The sequence below is a fragment of the Oncorhynchus nerka genome, linkage group LG3, assembly GCF_034236695.1.
Source record: "Oncorhynchus nerka isolate Pitt River linkage group LG3, Oner_Uvic_2.0, whole genome shotgun sequence".
NCBI lineage: Eukaryota > Metazoa > Chordata > Actinopteri > Salmoniformes > Salmonidae > Oncorhynchus > Oncorhynchus nerka.
Genome location: NC_088398.1, coordinates 14,643,321 through 14,665,223, shown reverse-complemented (window position 1 = coordinate 14,665,223; position 21,903 = coordinate 14,643,321). Strand labels below are relative to the sequence as shown.

The following is a 21,903-nucleotide window of genomic DNA, read 5'->3' as shown; positions in this document are numbered from 1 at the left end:
AGACAGGCCACCAGTCTTGTCTCTGGCCACAGACACAGTCACACCACCATCACCATGGCCATGTGCCATTGTAGGGTGGTTGGAATGTGTTTATCTCAGAATGTCTCCTGTAATGCTGCCCTGTTACACTGCTGGCTCTGTTCCCATGGATAGCACTGTGCCTTTATACACACACACACCCATGCACAGACGTGCACACTTACACATACTCACGTACACGCACACACTTTCGTACACACAAACACACGTGCACACACACACACACACTCACTGGCAGACTGACTATGTCTGCTGGATGACCTAATTGAGTGGCGACCCAGAATATGTGTGTAAAGTATCCTGACAATGGTGGGAGAGTTCCAGGCAGTGGGGAAAAAGACCATATACAGCCTGATACATAGAGACACAAGACAGCAGAGTGGCATAACAGCCTCATGCCATTTAGAGACGGCCATTTTGAGACTAAAGCATTCACTTTACATGTGAAATGAAAGCATTGTGAGGGTTAGGATGTCGGTAGGCTATCAGAAAATGGCCAAAAAATTGGCAGAATATATTCATAACACTATTCAGAACCAATAACCGTTAACATAAATTGACATTCATGGAATGTTTATGTACTGATTATGAATACGGTATGTATTGTTATGAATGTGTTAGGAAGTCCTTACATAGGCACTGTTCTCTTCAAGTGTTACCATCATTTCTGTAATTATCTGTGTGACTGTTTGTGTTTCTACCTCTCTCCCCTCCCCAGGTCCGAGCACCTGTATGTGTTCTTCATCCAGTGGACCCCAGACATGTATGGGGAGGGGGTGAAGGGCATCGGCCACGAGCCAGGGTTCATGGTGGTCAAGAAGCCTTCGGGGTCCGAGACAGGAGAAGACGAACCCCTCACGGATATAAACAACAAAGAGTGGGAGGTAAGGACTAGAGAACTGAGGTGTTCCACACTACATTCTACATTCTGTGTTGTTTCTTACATGGCTGGATGTTGCTGTACAGTAGTATGTGTAGTAGTTACAATACAATGAGTGTACAAAACATTAGGAACTCCTTCCTAATATTGAGTTGCAACCTCTTTTGCCCTCAGAACAGCTACAATTCGTTGGGGGTAATGACTTTACAAGGTGTTTAAAGCATTTCACAGGGATGCTGGCCCATGTTGACTTCATTGCTTCCCACAGTTGTGTCATGTTGGCTAGATGTCATTTGGGTGGTGGACAATTCTTGATACACACGGGAAACTGTTGAGTGTGAAAAACCCAGCAGCGTTGCAGTTCTTGACACACTGGAACCGGTGCGCCTGACACACTAATAAGAGTGTGAGAATGTTCCTCTTAATTGTGTTTGATGAAAATGGCGTTCAAATGCGCTTAAAACTTTTGTCTTTCCAATTCACCCTCTGAATGGCACACATATACCATCCATGACTCAATTGTCTCAAGGCTTAAAAGTCTTTAACCTAAAAAAGTCTTAAAAGTCTTCTTTAACCTGTCTCCTCCCCTTCATCTACACTGATTGAAGTGACATCAATAAGGGATCATATTTTTCACCTGGATTCACCTAGGTCATGGAAAGACCAGGTGTTCCTAATGTTTGGTACACTCTGTGTATTTACCTTCTCATCCAGCCTGTGTTGTAGTCCATATATGTCCTATTCGTTATATGCTTTCATTCAGTCAAGTGATTTATTTTGTAGTGATATGACTGTGTGTAGTGTTAAATTGAATTGATTTACATTGTTATTCTGCATCATCATTATATATGCTCCTTAAGGTGATTTGTGTGTTCAAATGATTGCACTGTCATTGATGATTACATTGTTTTGATCAATCTGTCCAAGTGTTTGCTTGATGTGTTATAGTTATGTTTATTGTGTAATTTGTGTGAATACTATTTCCTTTGGTTGGAAATGTGCAATTTTCACTCAGATTACAGCAACCACAATGTTTTGCATGATTGTGAAATCATTTTGTTCCAAGTCAGTTGTCCACGTTATCAATGCAGTGTATATGGCATGCATTAATATCTCTGTTGTCGTCGGTCATCCCAAACTATAGTTGTGCTGGATGACCTGACTGACTGTGGTGTTCCGCAGTTGTAGACAGATGGATGGAATGGTTCCCGTTGTAAAAAAGCTGATTGTTTCAAGGCACATAGGGAATTCTTTAAAACGTGTGGGCATTCTTGTGAATGTAATATACATAGTTGTGTTCAGTTCTCTCATTCTCTGCCCTATCCTTAATAGTGTCTTTGTGAGATTTTAATTGCCCCTCAAATGTGGAAGTAGGGTTTTAGGATTTAAAAACGTCCAGTGGATGGACATGGCTGCTCAAAGTCTGTCCAATAGGTCGGCTGGCTGCACGTGCTTGAGGTATAATGGGGAGAGGATACATTCTTTGCATACAGAAATTGATACGCAAGCTGTGGCTGGGATTGACATTTTAATGTAAAGGAATGATGTAGGAAACAACGTGGGCTGATTTGTTTGGGCCTGGTCCTGAAGAGGCCAGTGATTTGAATAAGTAAATAGTTGCCTCTCTTTTACGTTGACCCTTTAAGGTAAACATTGATTTTAAACAACACTTAGATTATTAGTCTGTAATAACTGTAATGCTCTTAGCCTTTTATTATACTTTATTTGGCCATTGAGCATTAGGTCTACTGTGCTTTATGTGTATTGTATGTCGTGCAATATGGCAAGTATGACAATTCAAGCCACTTCATTGATTAACGTTTGATGTGTGCCCAAACTACTCAAAGGGGATCCACCAAGCGTTTTATTGTTACAGTGACGTTACACGAGAAGTGCATTTGATCTCCCTACAGTACCTCATGAAACATTTTTTAAATGTACTGGTATTGTATCTTTAAATTGCTCTAGTGAAGTATGCAAATAGGAAGTGCCCTCTGCCTTTGAGCAAATAAGGAGCTGGCTTTGCTCCTGTCCTGCATTGCCATTGGCTCTTGCGGGTGTCAAATAAACACCCGAGACCCTTCTAAAATGTTTCTATTTTAGTTAGCTAGTAGAGTCCCCGCCCGTCCGGTGTCAGGTTCAACATCGATTTGTGGAGATTGGAATTACTTCAAGAATCTGGAATGTGACTGTCGAGCTCAACCTCGCCCCGAAAGAAAGACATGTTCTCTAGAAGGGTGAAGGAAGAAACGCCGCTGACCCCTAAGTACACTTATGTATGTATCTATAACAGTCCGTGTTTTAGCTGCGCGTGTTTTGTTGTTGTTAGCCTGCTAGCTACATTACTGGATGGCTAGCTTGCTAAAAAAAAATGCAAACGGCTTGCCCAGTGACTGACTGAAATCAAAATAGTCACTGACATATCTGATAAGTCTAAAAAACAGCACTTGATGTTGTCGCTTTGTATCACTCCTTTTCTTTTGGTTCTCGTTTTGGAAAGTTTTGAGGTTGTTGTGTTCACTGAAAAAACTGTCTGTGAACATCGTGCTACGTTGTATCTAAGGTTAATAACTAACTTGCGACATTGTATCAATACACTGTGTATAGCTTACAGTTCGTTAGTTCTACAATTTCCATTGCATTGACAGTGATCAGCTTCTCTGTAATGGTGAGATATTATATCTATAACGTTAGTTGGATGGGCTGATGCAATATGTCTGTTTAGGAAAGAATGACCTTCATGTAAGTTGTTATTTGGGAGGAAGGGAAGCTGAGAATAACATGTTTATTGTAGCCTGATCTCAGATCTTTGTGCTCTTGCAAACTCCATTTCTCATTGTCAAGCACAAGCAGACAGGCTCCAGGCTATGGTCGTTGGCCAGCATGAGACCTTCCTCCTAAACACAGAAGATGGGGACTGCAGCAAATTGGCCTGACTTTGCGTTTCTCAATAGACTGCACTTTAGTGTCAGCTAAAGTTAGGCTCAAAATAAATATTTAATGAAGACTGTAGTTGACCCTTTTCTTTTTTTTATTAAGAACTGTAATGTGGGAGCTTGTTTGAGAACGTTATTTACACAATGATTAAGGTGACTAAAGAGATGTTTCAAGGTAACTTATTTCTGCTTGACCCAAGTTTGCCCAATCCAACCTGACTAAAATAACTTAACTAGTTTATGACAGCAATTAATGTATAGCCTAATTCTATAGTAGATTCAGATCATTTCATAATTGTTCTAGTTTTTGACATGCGGTATCATAACATATTTATGGATAGGCTTCATTTGCAGGTGTACACTGCTCCAGTCCCTGAGGGCCACCCACCCACAGCACTGCTCATGTCCGTAGAGACCTATTAAGTAGGCCTACTGTACTGTATCTGGAGGTGTGCACCCCTTGAATGGCTTTGTTATGCTATTTCATATGACCCCATGATCGCACTGTGTGCTGATTCATGGGCACATCCCCTTGAAGAGCTGGACCTCAAGGGGCTTAGCTACCTTCTGAAGTAGAAGCTGCGCTTTAAGATGTTATTGTGGAGGTAGAACTTGTAGCTATTGTTAGACGCCGCCAGAACTGCTGATAGGCTGTTTTGAAGGGGGATTCCTGTGTATGCTAGCTTCCATGAACTCTGTCTGGCAGTGATGTTTGCTTCAGTGCATTATTATTAATGATGATCATTAATGATGATTAAAAGCAGCACTAGCGCTGGGAATTGCCCTGGACCTCAAGATACGATATTATCAATATACTTAGGTGCCGATAGGCTATGTATTGCAATTCTCATAATTCTGCTTATTGCTCACTATGTCAGCTGTAGAGAGACGAAGCTTGTTCTCCATGGGTTAATACACATACTGACAGGCTGTGTTTTGATATGCTTTCTGGACTTTTTAAATCGTTACATCAGAATACTTGGAGTTTGTCTGTGCTCTTGTCCTGCTACACCAAAAGGGTGATTCGATTTGACTTGCACAGTGTTGTGCAACAGATTCAACATGTCTGTACACTAACAGGCTGGCAAGTGCTTGACGGTGCACTGGTGTCGTATCACCTACAGTCCAACGGATCCTCTCAATTGAATAAGATTATCAGAAGAATGTCCTTGTGTGGCTTCTCTGGTTTAAGTTGTCTGCCTCTCGTCCTTCTGGCTCGTCCTAACATCCACTAGTGGTGTTGATTTAGATTACACAACCATGCAAAACACTTCTATTGGTTCATATCAACCACCTCTTGTTCAAATATTAGACTTTAAACCAAGCCTATTTAATGGAGACCTGAATATCACATACTGGTAGATGTAGAAATATAGACAGTGATGTCAGTTCTCTCCACCTTCAAATGTACTGTCTCTCCTCCCTCTGCTGTGCTCATCCTTTTTCTTCCATCGCCAGCAGCTGAGTTACACTTCCTGTTCCTGTCTCCGTCCCCCAGGTAGTGTCACTGACTGAGTACCACCGCCGGATCGATGCGCTAAACAGTGAAGATCTGAAATCTCTCTGCAAGCGGCTTCAGGTGCCCCACTCAGCAAAGCTCCAGCTCTCCATTCCCCTTTTCTAGGCTATGTCCCAAATGGCACCCTATTCCTTATGTAGTGCACTAAGTTTGGCCGCTATTATGTAGGGAATAAGGTGCCATTTTAGATTTGCCCCTGCCAGGCTCTGTTAGAGCTCCTCGGTGTGTTTCTGACCTCTTGCCTCTCACCCAGTTGTCCTACCTGGGCTAACCTTGACCTGGGCCCTGGGATGGGCCAGCACTATGATGCTGCAGACTCGTGTAGCAACTATCCAAAGAATCCCTATGAGAATAATTTGAAGAGTTTTGTGCAACCAGCAACTAATTCCTGGTAGAGAAAGGGAGGAGGGTAATTGATGTCTTCATGAAGTTCCCATAATGCCTTGCATATCCACTTCTCACAGCTCTTCACTGACCACTGCTGTGGCTAGTTTTCAGAAGGCCTCATTAATGTTTATTATTAGCCATAGCTAATTAGATAGCCTAGACCCAAGGCTGTCATAGAGACAAAGAATGTGAATCATAATACAATATATTGTAGCCCATCTCTGTTGAGGGAGGGGAATTTTCCTGAGGTTTCTCGACTTAATCAAATGTGGAATTTGTGTTCCTCCACTTCTGAATGACTACTCACAAACTGTGTTTATCCATCCACATCTGGGTAGTGAGGAACTGCTGCTTCCCCATCCGCCTCTGCTTTCTATTGAAGGGAGAGAGGTAGATGGTGGGTGGGTCGGTGGGTGGAAGTGGGATTCGATTCAATCCATTAAGTGGGTGCAGGATTGTTTGCGCAGGACAATGCAGGTAATTCAACAGGACTGTAATGTGATCACGGTCAGGCCACCAGTAGCTAGGCCGTCTACAATCAGGCCTGTTATGGAGGAAGATAAACAACCCCCGCTGGAACTCAAACAGTCCAACACAGTGTCTCCAATCACAAATAGGCCTTTACTGTGTTTTGCATTTTCTCCAGCCAACATTCTTATTGTGCTAAGTATAGACATATCCAGACTCAGACATTGTACAATTTAGCCTCCTGATTTGCCCTCTGTCTATGGATATAATGCACATTTCCAAGTGTTATTACAATTCTGGAGAAGCCTACATGTTTTTATGAGCCATTAAGGCTCTCATAAGCCAAGGCTGGCTCCTTACCTTTACTATGTGTTACTGACATAAAGGAGTCTGGTCTATGGTCTCCCTAAACCCATTGCTCCCAAATTGATGCTTTTCACAGCTGACTTAATTTGTTATATTAAGTAGGCCTATCTTGTATATTTGTTTTTTTGGGGCTCATATTAGCCTGTAAATAATTCTGCATCTGCTGATATGAGACTTTATTCATATCTTAAAAACCACCTGCTTAGAAATCATATGACACACCCCCACTCCTAGTAAGTTACGTGGTATTGGTGTATTAGCCTATAGAAAACATCTAACACCGTGTTCATCCCAGTCTGTGTCCCAAATGGCACCCTATTCACTATAAAGGGCACCACTTTTCACCAGGGCCAAGTAGTACACTATAGGGGATAGGATGCCATTTGGGACATAGCTTAAAGCGATAGACACCCCATTGCCCTTACTAGTTAAGCCCACCCCTCCTGACTGTTGTCTGTGTTTTCAGATCACCACCAAGGAGGAGGTGAACTCTAAGCATGCCACCTCTATCAAGACAGAGCTGGAGCCTGAGACCTTCAGACCCAACCTCAGTGAGCCTAGTGAGCTGCTGGAGGCACAGCAGATAGAGAAGGTAATAACGCACAATGGCAAGATCCATACCCGTTGGCATATTGATGCACTGACACTGATTGTCAATAGGCTGCTTCCTAAAGAATCGTCATGCTTGACCTTCAGCCAGAGGAGTGCTGGCCCTCCTTGGGTGAGCTATCTGTTTAGTGACAGCAGGTTCTTTAGCCTCATCAGAGAATCTCTATGAATTACAATACTGGGATGGTTGGGATTTTCAGATCAGGTCTGTTAGGGTTTTAACATGGATGAGGTGGGGTTAGTCTTCAGAAAAAAGGCATATTTGCATGTAGGCCTATAGCTGTTGGGGGGATTCTTGTTAAGACATGCAACGAAGGAAGGAGCCATAGAATGTGTGTGACTAGCCTGCTGCGCTCTTATTGTAGGTCTCTCTGTGGTCGACTCTTAAAGCCTGTTCTCCTGAGACTGTTGTGTTCTGGGTGTGTGGAGCTCAGTTGCTCTCTAACAACCAGCTGTGGGAAAAGGTCACTGCAGCTGTAATGGACCATTGATGTCTGTGGCCTTTTCTCTCTTTCACTGTTTATCCCCCCCCCGATGTCTGCCTCTTTTCTCCAGCTGGCCAAGAACCTCCCTCCTCGTACCATTGGGTACCCCTGGACCTTGGCCTATGGCACCACCAAGCATGGCATGAGCATCAAGAGCCTTTACCGGGCCATGCAGGGGCAGGACACCCCTGTGCTGTTGGTCATCAGGGACAGTGATGGTGGGGTGAGTGGGACAACAACACTTCTCTATTAGGCCCGAGTCCAGACCTGTGCATGTAACTCAAATTTGTGTGAAAGTCCTCCATTAACTTCAATGTGTAGTTTATGCGAAAGTGTGAGACAAGCATGCTCATCTAAAGTTAGGATTGGGCCTTTGAGCTGTAATAGATTACCATGGTTCTGTACTGTCTGTTTCCTGACCTGGTGTGTTCTGGTTGGTTGTGTTGCTGCAGGTGTTTGGTGCGTTGGCGTCCGAACCCTTCAAAATCAGCGAGGGATTCTATGGCACGGGAGAAACCTTCCTCTTCACCTTCTGTCCAGAGTTTGAGGTAGGTTGACCTCTCTGATTGGTGATTCTCTTGACAATGAGAAGCTTATGTAAGATGGGATGAGGGTTTGTAATGATATATCTACACAGATGGTGGCATGCTCTGCTCTGTGTTGACAGGTGTACAAATGGACAGGTGACAATATGTTCTTTATGAAAGGAGATATGGACTCCTTAGCTTTTGGTGGTGGAAGGTACGTACCTGCTATTCTTTTTTTCTTTTTTTCGTAAAAGTTTTATTTGGCATTAACTGACAACCCAGTTTCAAAGTTTAAGATGTTGTGTTTAGTCAACATTGCACAGTCACTGCTCAGTGTGTTCAGAAGAGTAAAATGGCACCCATAGTCTTACGTTTATCAGACCAATGCTAGAATGTCAGAACACTCACAGCATGTCTGGATTGAGTCTCTGAAGATGCTGTGATGTGTTTGTCTTGATGTGTTTCAGTGGTGAGTTTGGCCTGTGGTTGGATGGAGACCTGTACCACGGCAGGAGTCACTCCTGTAAAACCTTTGGCAACCCCATGCTCTCCAAGAAGGAGGATTTCTATATACAGGACATTGAGATCTGGGCTTTTGAATAACAAAACCCACCATGGGGAAAAAAGAGAAGGACTAAACATCCCTACAATGGCAATGTTGCCTCAAACCTAACTGCACATCACCACCCTGCTCCAACCCACTGTCTGGGGCTCCCAGGACGGAGCCAGCTGAAGGATGCGTGTTGTGCGTTCATACGTTACTACTGCAGTTATAACAGAGCTTTTCTTTGTGAATGACCTTGTGTGTATCTTGTTACAGCTGTGTGCAGCGTCTTTGAGGAGGTGTACTGTCCTGTACTATACTGTGAGGCATCAGGGGATGTGTGGGTTTGTTAGAGACCGTAGAGACGTCTTGTTGCAGAACCAAGGAGGAGCAATCAGATCGCTCTCTCTGACCTTTGCAGGAGATGATGTCGGCTCAGGTTTGTGATTGAGAAACTGCCGTAGTCCAGATTATCTGAAATTGAGACACTCAAGGAACCCCGCCACTCAGAACTTGGTTGACGTCAGTCAGTAGGATGTTACTATATGTGGTGTTACAGGCCTTTAGTGGAGAGATCCAGTAATAAAATTAACAACATGCGTTCCTTTGTTCTCAGAGGAGACGGTTGAACCTAACATAGTTCTGGTTGGTGTTCAAACACCTGAAGGAAGAATCTCAGCAGGATGTGAGGATGATGAGGACACTATATTATGAGGGGAGGAAAGTATTTTACATTGGTTTACTTCTGAGGCAAGAACTACGTATAGAGTGTTGTGTATTGTAGTCCTATTGTTCACCATCACAGCACATAGCTAGAATCAGAATATTACCCATCGTCGTACTAATAATGTTCTGTTCAGTGGGTGTACTACGTGTGAGTTCAGCTACCACCGGCGCCCCTCAGGAGTCGTGTGTACTGTTCGTAGACAGTAATGTGTTGCAATAGATTTGTGGAATATGCAAATTACTGTCATGTGACCTCAAATAATCCAGGTTGATGGCGCTTTTCCTCGCCTGTCCGTGGCTCTTTATCAGAGAGGACTTGTAAAGCTTTCATGTCTTGATCCACAATTGCTTTTCTGGGTATAATTTGAAAAGCCTGAGACGTGGTTAACTGTTTTACATGCATATGACAATTGTATATTATTTATATATAATTAATTATATATATATATATATATATATAATTAATTATATATGTTGCTGTTGTGTGACAGTGATCTTTTTGTGCTGATATTTCAGCTGTTACAAATATATTGTATATTACCCTGTAAATTCATGTTAAAATAGATGTGTTCCTAAATAGAAACACATATATGATTGGTGGGTTGCTTCTAGCACTTGAATCTGGTCTAAAAGCGTTATAAACCAGGTTCTTAGACTTCTAGTAGCTGTACAGTAATTTGTTTAGAATCTAAAAACATGTTTAACTGTTAGTAGAAAGCTTGCTGCTATAATATTAAGAGTAAAGCTAAACTAATGCTCTGTGTAACTAAAGGAGAGTGTTGTTGTCCAGGAGTGAGGAGGCTGAATGTCGAAGAAGAATTTAACTTTCATCACAAGTTCTGTTGAGTGTTGAGTCTTCATTAGTTGGTAGACTGACTGTTAAGACTGTGAACTAAGAGAACATATGTACATTTAAACTTCACAGCAGCTTTCCTTCCCCTTTCTGGTCTTCCACACCAGCATTTGTATCTATGGAGTCACAAAGAATAACATGGATAAGTCCTGATTATTTTACAGGGATACAATGTATTATTGATGTATAAATAACAATAAAATTGTTGTAACCTGGGACATGTCTGTGTTTATTGCTTTCAATCCCCTCCTTCCAGCATTTGCGCTAACTTTGTGTATTGAGCCCCACCTAGTGGACATATGTATCAGGACTATCGGTCATCACCTCGGTAACATTAATCTAGTTTTGAATTTAAAGTGGGTCGATTGTAAAGATAAAACATCAGTTTCCAAAGTAAGAAATTTAACTGCATAATTACTAATTTATTAAAAACAATTACAAGTAAATATTTTCACCAACCGTGTGAAATTCTGTCATGAATTCCTTCCTAAATGCTGAAGCAATGGATGGCACAGTGGACCATTGGTCAGGGATTTGTTTTGTGGCTGAGCTACATTCAACTATCTCAGGTCCTGAATCAGCTCCCAGCTCTGTGCTCTTTGTTTGTGTTGCAACCCTCCCCTCCTCCAGGCACACAGGAGGGTGAATGGGTGTCACTTGTGGTTTCTAGACACTCCAATCCTCAGACAGGCATTAAGTCACGCTTTTATTCCAGCAGGTGTTCACAGCTGAAGAATTACTTTTTAAACAAGTACTAGAGATGTGGGGGGAAATCCCTTGTCACAATGTGTAAAAATCCTTTGAGGCAGGAAATCTATAACTTGGCAAAAGTTAAGGACAGGCGATCTGACTTGAACCAATCAAACAGTTTAATACATTATCATTTGATTGTAAATGTACAAGGATCCATACTTTTTCAGAACAAAATAAGGACACCGTTTGGAATAAGGGTAGACAAACATCCAACTGTGTTTGAGCTGTCATTCACACTCCGCTTCGTGTGGGGGAAACAACTGTAAGTGTTGAAAGAAATCATTGGCATGAAGAGAAATAGAAGACAACCACAGTAGTTTACAAGCAGGACGGACATTTTTTGTTCTCATGTTCAATTAGCAGCAAAGTGGTTAGACAGACATCTGTAGTCAGTCCTACTGTATATTCAGCTGGTTATTTGGTCAAATTTGCAATTAAGAGTTAACGCAAACCTCTTATTACGTATTGTCTGTTACACTACGTAAATGCATGGTTGTGATGTAAATTCTGAATATACAAGGCATTACTAAATAATTGTCAGCGTCAATTTAGACATCGTCCTCAGAAGTCGTCTTATCATTGAGCAGACAAAGGCATATGATCAAGGTCAAAGGCTTCAGCACTGAATAATGGTCACATTAGAGACCTGGACGGCATCCCTGTTGATAGTGATTATAGGATGGTGTAATATTAAAGAGGCTATACAGATCTTTTGCCTCTAGGGGTGCGCTTGAGACAAAAGGGATCCCTGGCCTAAATGGATAGAAACATTGTCCAGAAAGTGGCATGCCTCGTGGTTCCATATAAATCATACATACAGCCAAAATGACTTGACAGTTAACTACACTTTCATAGTGCATCTTTAGGTCACTATACTGTTTGTATGTCATGTCAACATAAGGTGTGTGTGTGTGTGTTCTCCACCAGGGGTCAGTGATGGCACTGCTCAGTAAACGTATTCACTAGAAACTAAATGGAAGAAAACAGGCAGAAACAGTGTAGGAGACAACCTGAACTTGTTCGTATTCCATTGCAAAATGTTTTGCTATGTTTGTGCACTACTGAATACAACCCTGTTGTCTAAGGCTGGTGTGCGTTCCACTGGGTTTAGGGCTCAGATTAGATCACTGCTCAGTACACCAGGTACTTGAACTCAGAGTAGATGAGGGGAAACATGACGGTACAGGCGCGGTACAGGATAGCTCCACTCGTGAATAAGGCTCGGGGTTTGGTGAACCACGACTCAGACTTGAAGCTGTAGTAGATGGCGTAGAAGGCCACGGCAAAGAAGTGTCCAATCAGAGTCATCGGACTGGGCGTCAACCTGGGAATAGAATGGATTGAGAGCCAATTAAAACCATAGACGATTGATTGATTGAATTTGATCAATAATAATAGTAGGCTGCTCAATTTGGAGACATTATTTCCATTGTGGTCCTCTAATGTCAATACAGGTGCATATACAGTATACAATTATATACACTGAGTGTACAAAACATTAGAAACACCTGCTCTTTCCATGACATAAACTGACCAGGTGAAATCTATGATCCCTTATTGATGTAACTTATTAAATCCACTTCAAATCAGTGTAGATGAAGGGGAGGAGACGGGTTAAAGAATGATGTTAAAGCCTTGAGACAACTGAGACATGGATTGTGTATGTGTCCCATTCAGAGGGTGAATGGGCAAAACAAAATATTCAAAGTGCCTTTGAACAGGTTGTGGTAGTAGGTTCCAGGCGCACTGGTTTGAGTGTGTATTGCAACACTGCAGGGTTTTTCACGCTCAACAGTTTCCTGTGTGTATCAAGAAAGGTCCCCCACACAAAAGGACATCCAGCCAACTTCACACAACTGTGGGAAGCATTGGAGTCAACATGGGCCAGCATCCCTGTGGAATGCATTCGACACATTGTAGAGCCCATGCCCCGATGAATTGAGGCTGTTCTGAGAGCAAAAGGGGGTGCAACTCAATAATAGGAATGTGTTCCTAATGTTTTGTACACGCTATGAATATTTTGGGATATTTTATGAATGGGGAATATTGCATTGACATACACAGTCAAGGAACAACTGCAACAGTTTTGAAGTGTGTCGAACACATTAGTGAGACTCACACTGAGAGAAGACCAATGGGACCGTTGACACACTCCCCACCCAGCTTGAAGTAAAGGAAGCATGCCTTTCTCAGCTGGTGGAGAGACTCTGAAAGACACAAACACCATACAGCTCATATGAATATGCATGTCAACCATGAAGGAGATTATGCTAAATGGTACAGTATATCTCAGTGTAGTACCCTGCTGGTAAAATCCACAGCTTAACACTAAAAATGATTTCAGCAGAAATTATTTATGCTGAATATCTTCTAAATGTCCCTCTCTGTTTGCTATAATCGCCCTAGCTAAGTGTTTAGTGTCAGTAATATGAGGTATACGGACATCTACTGAGAAGAAGTACTGGACCATTAGAAAACAAATGATCGAAGTAGAGACATTGGTAACAATTTAATTAAATCCTACAGGTATAGTGCATTATAATGTCGTTATAATGAACCAAATCACTTGGCATAACCATGTATGACCTTATTCTATTCTATGTGTTGGCAGGGGATAGTAAAATGGACAGAGAAGGAGACTCACTGTCTGTTGCAGCAAACAACTCGTACAGGGCTTGAGCCAACACATTCACCACAAAGGAATGTGATGACTTGCGTTCCCAGTGGAATTTTTTCTTTGCCTATTATGAAAAGAATAAAAAAACATGTTTTACATTTCAGCCTTATACAATATATCCTAACATTGCTCTGTAACTATTAATTTGACTACTACAACACTGTGGATTACAGAAACAATATGCCCTGTGCCACATATAAAACTCCCTAATGTTCTGTGGTAGCAGGTGATTGCAATGTAATATGGACCCACATTCCACAAAACAACAATACACATTCCAACCAAGGCCATTCAGACAGTGATAATGTGTGTGGCGGAGTCTGGTCTGGTGGAAGCTGACTCAGGATCAGATATCCCCCTGGTCGGCTATTCTGTCTGAACCCCTCTACTGTCTATCCCTTCTCTGTAGTACCCACTGTCCAATCATTAACATAATACTGACTGTAAGTCACTCTGGATAAGATGACCAAAATGTCATGGAAATGTAATAATCATAAGAAAGGGGGATGAGATTAGGGATGTGAGTTTACCTGGAGCATGGCTGTGTTGTCGTACAGGTCAGGGATGTTCTTCATCAGGCTCCTCCAGATCAGGACGTCATTGAGGGCCACACTCATCCCTCCTCCGGTCAGAGGGTGTCTCATGTTGTAGGCGTCACCCAGCAGGAGCACACCTGGAACAGGACAAAGGCCCATGTTAGCCCCAGTCCACACCTCACTAACATAACACATTTACACTGCTAGAGGGATCATCTTTTTCAGCAAAATATCTTATCCGGTCAGGCTTTCAATCTACTTACCTAAAGATAAAATAATATACTGTTAATGATCATAACAAATGGAGCAATGCAGTTGGTCTAATATTTATTTTGACGGTTTCAAGGTTTATTGCTGTTTTAAAATAGAACATTGATCTACCATACTATAATGGTGTGATAGACTCCACACAGCCAACATTAAACTCTCCAAGGATGCGTTCCAAATGGGACCCTATTCCATTTGCCCTTGGGGACACAGCCCAACACTGTGGTCAGTACTAGTGTCCTACCTGGCTTGTTGACTGGGGACGGAGGCAGGAAGCTTGCTGGCATAGACCTCAGCCGGTCGTTCTGCAGAGCCACCATGAACGGCTCTTTTAGGTGTTCTAGAGAAGAGACAACAGAGTCAGGTCAGAGGTCACACATTCATCACCACAAAGATGGGTGGATAAAGAATTGAAATCAACACAGAGTGAATGTCAACCTATAATGCCGTATTTTACTCTTCGTGTGTTGAAGCTCTCAAGCACATATTCATGTGGGTGCTTTACACTGGTGGTGGATATGGTTAGTTTGCCCTTAAGTCTGACGAGCCCCGAGGCCATACTGTTTAAATCTCTATACGGTATACCCTAAATCCCTTACCTGGTAGTTGTGGGTGTATTTTCTCAGCCATGTACTCGGTGAGGTTCCTGGGCATCTCTCCCCTGATGTCCACCAGCACCCTGGTGTCTGAGGAGGAGATCTGGTAGATGAGGACAGGGCTGGGGTTGGCCAGGACCAGCTCAGCATGGTGGGGCTTGAACTGGGGAGAGTTCTGTCCACGACAGGAGAGGACAGAAAGGAAAAACATTAGTCTGACTGCATTCTATCAATAGTTTGTTTGGTTGGTTGGTGAAACATGTCTGCTAGCCTCCCAAGTGGCGCAGTGGTCTAAGGCTCTGTCACTAGAGATCCTGGTTCGAGTCCAGGCTCTGTCGCAGCCAGGCGCGACCGGGAGACCCATGGGGCAGTGCACAATTGGCCCCGTGTCGCCCGGGTTAAGGGAGGGTTTGGCCTGCAGGGATGTCCTTGTTCCATTGCGCTGTAGCAACTCCTGTGGGGGGCCGAGTGCTGACACGGACAGTAGGTGCTTCCTACGACACATTGGTGTGGCTAAGCTTCCGGGTTAAGCAGGCATTGTGTCAAGAAGTAGTGTGGCTTGGTTGGGTCGTGTTTCAGTGGACGCATGCCTCTCGACCTTCACCTCTCCTGAGTCAGTATGGGAGTTGCAGCGATGAGACAAGACTAACTACCAATTGGATACCACGAAATTGGGGAGAAAAAATATATATATATAAAATATTGAAAAGTGTCTGCTAAATTGGTCGGTCGATTCATTGATTAGCTCATTCATTCATTCAACATAATACTTGAACAAACCTTCATGATACATCCAACAAAGTGAGAGGAGGTCTGGGCCTTCCCAGCTACCAGGCTCTTCCTGAACTTTGAGAAACAGCCGTCAGCTACTACAGTTACTGCTGCATGGACCTCCTATGGGACAGATTAACACAATTACATCTGTTAAAAACACATCTGTCACACTGCTTGTCTTATCAATGGATCCTGGTGAATTGCTAATCAATAGGTGTAAATACTGTCAAGTGTAATTGTAAGTATCAGCATGGGGCTATTTTACACAGCAACAGCTATCTAGAGAGAACCAGATTATAAACTGCATCGCAAGCTTAGAGGTGACCTTTGTGTCTCCTGTCTCCTTGTCCCTGTACTGCACTCCTGTCACACAGCCATCCTCTTCCTCCAGGCTGGACACGGTGCCTTCTATGAGCGTAACACTAGGGGAGAGCAAAGTACCAGTTATTAAGAAACAGTAGTTATAGTGACGGTATTAATAGAGACAGGTTCTTCTGATCACATGACCAGACCAGGAAAAACATAATCAGGCTATAACAACTAAACCCTGGAGTTGGTCCTGGTCATGTGGTCAGGAAAAACGTGTGGCCCTAGTGATAGTAATGACATGTCCAACAGGTATGGTGAAGGTTCTCTCCCAGCCTCACTTTGGTTCAGCGAGGGCGGCTCTGCGCAGGCCCATGATAAAGCGTCCGTGGTGAAAGGCCCTGCCACACTGGATACTGCTGTCTGCCTGGGGATATGGGATCTCCACCTCTGTGCTGCTCTCTATGTCATGAATCACATAGCCGTTCACCACGTGGGCATCCAGCCCCTCCACTGAACCTGAGAGGAGAGCCCAGGGTTAGGCAAGGGTGATGAAACACTTTTCATTATTCCTTCAACTCAGGTCTTTAGTCTGTGGCAAAAAGCAATGTATTTACATTACATAGGGACTTAGGTGTCTTTGCTACAGTTTGTTTGGTCCCACTTTAAACAAACAACTTTTAAGCTCAATATAGGTCCTGCAGTGAGCCTTGCTCATTGAGCACAGCCCCCATTCAATGCAAGGGCTTGTTGCGAGTCAGCTCATTGGTCATTTGTCCCACGCTATCACCTTTTTACACGTAGACCCCACACTAAAAGATCTCTAGTTCATGCTGCAGAGACCACTCACCCTCCATTCCCAGTTCTCGCAGAGCCCTGTATCCACCAGGCTGCAGCAGCTCTCCCACTATCCTGTCAGGCTCCTTCAGGTCCCTCTCTATCACAGTGACCCTCCGGCCGTCCCGGGCCAGCACTACAGCCATGGCCGACCCCAGGACTCCCGCCCCTACTATGATCACATCCGGCTCCTGAGATGCAGGAGAGTCCCCTGCTGCTGGGGGGCTCTCCATGCCTGAGGAACACACTCTTTTCCTCCTGACACCTCCCTGTTTGGAGAGAAAGTGAGGATGGTGGGGAGAGAGAGAAAGGAATTCAAATCATTAAATTGGCATTTTCATGGTACTTTGCAATGGTGTTTGAAAATGCATATGGTTTGCTATAACAAAAAGGCTTCATGAGAGCTGTTCTGCTAAATCTCAAACATTGATGAACATTCAATTAATTGTTTGAGATGTAAATAAATACATAGATCTGCAGGTCTCAGTTGTACTTACCCATAGAAGGTTAAAACAAAAACGTAACGAGTGTCTTTGGACTATAATTGGACACTATTTTATTGTGTATAGTGTATAATGAAGTAGGCCAACGGGTGAGAATAATAAACGTATTAATCTTGCTTATTTCTTGTTTTTGTTCTTAAACAGATTATACAGTTATTATTACTCACCTTATTTGAACCGCTCTCTCCACTCCTGTGCCTGACAGCTGAGGGTTTCGGTATAAATGTATTGATGACCGGTAGGGATAATAAAAGTTCCAGCGGTAATTGTAGAATTTGGGGTACCTTGAATGTATGTCGTTGGTACCTGACATAGGATAGCAGCATCCCCACTGCCAAGAACACTACAGCCGCCAGGATTATCTCTTTGTGAGCATACTCCAAAACTGCGTCGCATTTCTTATAAATGTAGGTGAAACTTGCAATTCCAAGAAAAGTCCACATCTTTATTCTGTTATTATACTAGGCTACTTGAACTGAATAGGCTAACCCATTCAATAAATGACCACTGTTCAGAATGTTTCCTAACCTATAACCTGAAACTAAATCGCAAAAACAAAAAGTAGCCAAGATCATGAAATAGAATCAATTGTCCAATAAAATCTCATCACAGTTCAGCAATTATTATTTCAAAAAGAACAAATATTATATTTACTGGCGTAGACTTGAGCATCCTATTTCAGTTACTTTAGCAGATCGTAGCCCCAGTAATATTTAATATATATAAATATCCGTTAAGCCAAAAGAAAAATATTAAAAACCATGACTATTATTCCACCCGACATGTCAGATGGTTAAGGAATGCTAAATATTTTATGATAATGAGATAAGTACAAACTCGGGTTCGCAGGTTTGGTGTCCCGCCCTCTCTGTATCTGAACCGTCCAATCAAGAACAACACATCGGTGAGCAGAGCTCACGCTATCAGGCCATTGGCCAATCCTCGGCTGCTGGTTGGAGCGCTGGCTGAGAGAGGATAGTATGATATGATGTCACTGGAAAGGTGTCTATAGACCCTTTTCTGTGTTTGCACACATTGCCACACGATGGCGATGCGCGTAAATTGATGGCAGAACAAGGGGAAGTTCTGATAGTACACAGGGGAAAGAGCCAATATTTACATGTTGCTTATGAGTGCATTTCATACTACTTTTTGTTATAATTTGATTTTAAGCCTTGTATGAATGTATTGCTTGTGTCATCATCGCAAATCAACTGCATTATACTTTTTAAAAAACACTTCAACCAGCAAAATGGCTCTTTGGCTAGCTTTTGCTACAGCCTATGTCAACGAGCGTTAGCATTCTAGCTAACAACTGCTGCATCCAAAATAGTTATTTTACAAAGATCACAACCAAATAATCTTAGCGACTGTTCAAGCAAGATTCAAAACTTCGTTGTAAGCGTATGAGAACCCCAAAAAGTGATTTTATTTATAAGTAATACAAACGTAAATGTAGGCTATGTTGAATGCGCGTAAATTGCGTTGTCTTTCTTACTGTCAAGTGTGTCATGCTGGAAAGGGTTCTATCGGTTTACAATGTTACACTACGGAGGAAGTTACCAAACCGGTTCGCAGCCAGGACTCAGGAAATAACGCTGTTATGGATTGTGTTACATACCGGTATTTTGCCTTGGGGTGATTATGTAGATAAATTGGATTGTGAGGATATCAATACAAACATGTATTTTATTTCTGAGGGCATCCTAGTTTATTTTTTTTATTTCACCTTTATTTAACCAGGTAGGCAAGTTGAGAACAAGTTCTCATTTACAATTGCGACCTGGCCAAGATAAAGCAAAGCAGTTCGACACATACAACGATACAGAGTTACACATGGAGTAAAACAAACATACAGTCAATAATACAGTAAAAAAACAAGTCTATATACAATGTGAGCAAATTAGGTGAGAAGGGAGGTAAAGGCAAAAAAGGCCATGGTGGCAAAGTAAATACAATATAGCAAGTAAAACACTGGAATGGTAGTTTTGCAATGGAAGAATGTGCAAAGTAGAAATAAAAATAATGGGGTGCAAAGGAGCAAAATTAATTAATTAATTAAATACAGTTGGGAAAGAGGTAGTTGTTTGGGCTAAATTATAGGTGGGCTATGTACAGGTGCAGTAATCTGTAAGATGCTCTGACAGTTGGTGCTTAAAGCTAGTGAGGGAGATAATTGTTTCCAATTTAAGAGATTTTTGTAGTTCGTTCCAGTCATTGGCAGCAGAGAACTGGAAGGAGAGGCGGCCAAAGAAAGAATTGGTTTTGGGGGTGACTAGAGAGATATACCTGCTGGAGCGTGTGCTACAGGTGGGAGATGCTATGGTGACCAGCGAGCTGAGATAAGGGGGACTTTACCTAGCAGGGTCTTGTAGATGACATGGAGCCAGTGGGTTTGGCGACGAGTATGAAGCGAGGGCCAGCCAACGAGAGCGTACAGGTCGCAATGGTGGGTAGTATATGGGGCTTTGGTGACAAAACGGATTGCACTGTGATAGACTGCATCCAATTTGTTGAGTAGGGTATTGGAGGCTATTTTGTAAATGACATCGCCAAAGTCGAGGATTGGTAGGATGGTCAATTTTACAAGGGTATGTTTGGCAGCATGAGTGAAGGATGCTTTGTTGCGAAATAGGAAGCCAATTCTAGATTTAACTTTGGATTGGAGATGTTTGATATGGGTCTGGAAGGAGAGTATACAGTCTAACCAGACACCTAAGTATTTGTAGTTGTCCACGTATTCTAAGTCAGAGCCGTCCAGAGTAGTGATGTTGGACAGGCGAGTAGGTGCAGGTAGCGATCGGTTGAAGAGCATGCATTTAGTTTTACTTGTATTTAAGAGCAATTGGATGCCACGGAAGGAGAGTTGTATGGCATTGAAGCTTGCCTGGAGGGTTGTTAACACAGTGTCCAAAGAAGGGCCGGAAGTATACAGAATGGTGTCGTCTGCGTAGAGGTGGATCAGAGACTCACCAGCAGCAAGAGCGACCTCATTGATGTATACAGAGAAGAGAGTCGGTCCAAGAATTGAACCCTGTGGCACCCCCATAGAGACTGCCAGAGGTCCGGACAGCAGACCCTCCGATTTGACACACTGAACTCTATCAGAGAAGTAGTTGGTGAACCAGGCGAGGCAATCATTTGAGAAACCAAGGCTGTCGAGTCTGCCGATGAGGATGTGGTGGTTGACAGAGTCGAAAGCCTTGGCCAGATCAATGAATACGGCTGCACAGTAATGTTTCTTATCGATGGCGGTTAAGATATCGTTTAGGACCTTGAGCGTGGCTGAGGTGCATCCATGACCAGCTCTGAAACCAGATTGCAGAGAAGGTATGGTGAGATTCGAAATGGTCGGTAATCTGTTTGTTGACTTGGCTTTCGAAGATCTTAGAAAGGCATGGTAGGATAGATATAGGTCTGTAGCAGTTTGGGTCAAGAGTGTCCCCCCCTTTGAAGAGGGGGATGACCGCAGCTGCTTTCCAATCTTTGGGAATCTCAGACGACACGAAAGAGAGGTTGAACAGGCTAGTAATAGGGGTGGCAACAATTTCGGCAGATAATTTTAGAAAGAAAGGGTCCAGATTGTCTAGCCCGGCTGATTTGTAGGGGTCCAGATTTTTCAGCTCTTTCAAGAACTTCAGCTGAATGGATTTGGGAGAAGGAGAAATGGGGAAGGCTTAGGCGAGTTGCTGTTGGGGGTGCAGTGCTGTTGACCGGGGTAGGAGTAGCCAGGTGGAAAGCATGGCCAGCCGTAGAAAAATGCTTATTGAAATTCTCAATTATGGTGGATTTATCAGTGGTGACAGTGTTTCCTATCTTCAATGCAGTGGGCAGCTGGGAGGAGGTGTTCTTATTCTCCATGGACTTTACAGTGTCCCAGAACTTTTTAGAGTTAGTGTTGCAGGAAGCAAATTTCTGCTTGAAAAAGCTAGCCTTGGCTTTTCTAACTGCCTGTGTATAACGGTTTCTAGCTTCCCTGAACAGCTGCATATCACGGGGGCTGTTCGATGCTAATGCAGAACGCCATAGGATGTTTTTGTGTTGGTTAAGGGCAGTCAGGTCTGGGGAGAACCAAGGGCTATATCTGTTCCTGGTTCTAAATTTCTTGAATGGGGCATGTTTATTTAAGATTGTTAGGAAGGCATTTAAAAAAATATCCAGGCATCCTCTACTGACGGGATGAGATCAATATCCTTCCAGGATACCCGGCCAGGTCGATTAGAAAGGCCTGCTCGCTGAAGTGTTTCAGGGAGCGTTTTACAGTGATGAGTGGAGGTCGTTTGACCGCTGACCCATTACGGATGCAGGCAATGAG

At 43.0% G+C, this 21,903-nt stretch overlaps 2 protein-coding genes across 6 annotated transcripts in view; one reads left to right on the top strand and one right to left on the bottom strand.

The window, feature by feature from the left end:
* The window catches only part of oxr1a (oxidation resistance 1a), a 216,624-nt gene extending 206,069 nt beyond the window's left edge, over window positions 1-10,555 (top strand). For 4 of the 5 annotated variants that reach the window (XM_065008771.1, XM_065008781.1, XM_065008772.1 and 1 more), the window contains 7 exons: window positions 758-923; window positions 5,354-5,434; window positions 7,062-7,187; window positions 7,760-7,912; window positions 8,142-8,237; window positions 8,357-8,430; window positions 8,684-10,555. In XM_065008771.1, the coding sequence (XP_064864843.1) occupies window positions 758-923; window positions 5,354-5,434; window positions 7,062-7,187; window positions 7,760-7,912; window positions 8,142-8,237; window positions 8,357-8,430; window positions 8,684-8,819 (832 nt within the window). In that variant the 3' untranslated portion in view covers window positions 8,820-10,555. The remainder of the gene's footprint in view (window positions 1-757; window positions 924-5,353; window positions 5,435-7,061; window positions 7,188-7,759; window positions 7,913-8,141; window positions 8,238-8,356; window positions 8,431-8,683) is intronic. The other variant, XM_065008776.1, reaches the window with a different exon arrangement.
* A 631-nt stretch (window positions 10,556-11,186) lies between these two features.
* On the bottom strand, window positions 11,187-21,702 carry LOC115121375 (squalene monooxygenase-like). The gene is made up of 11 exons (XM_029650450.2): window positions 17,756-21,702; window positions 17,099-17,354; window positions 16,590-16,767; window positions 16,268-16,364; window positions 15,949-16,062; window positions 15,172-15,343; window positions 14,817-14,912; window positions 14,300-14,442; window positions 13,737-13,833; window positions 13,212-13,299; window positions 11,187-12,416 (listed from the first exon to the last, which is right to left on the bottom strand). Exons 1-11 carry the CDS (start codon window positions 18,029-18,031, stop codon window positions 12,224-12,226), a joined length of 1,710 nt encoding a protein of 569 aa, XP_029506310.1. The 5' UTR covers window positions 18,032-21,702; the 3' UTR covers window positions 11,187-12,223.
* Between the last annotated feature and the right edge of the window lie 201 nt (window positions 21,703-21,903).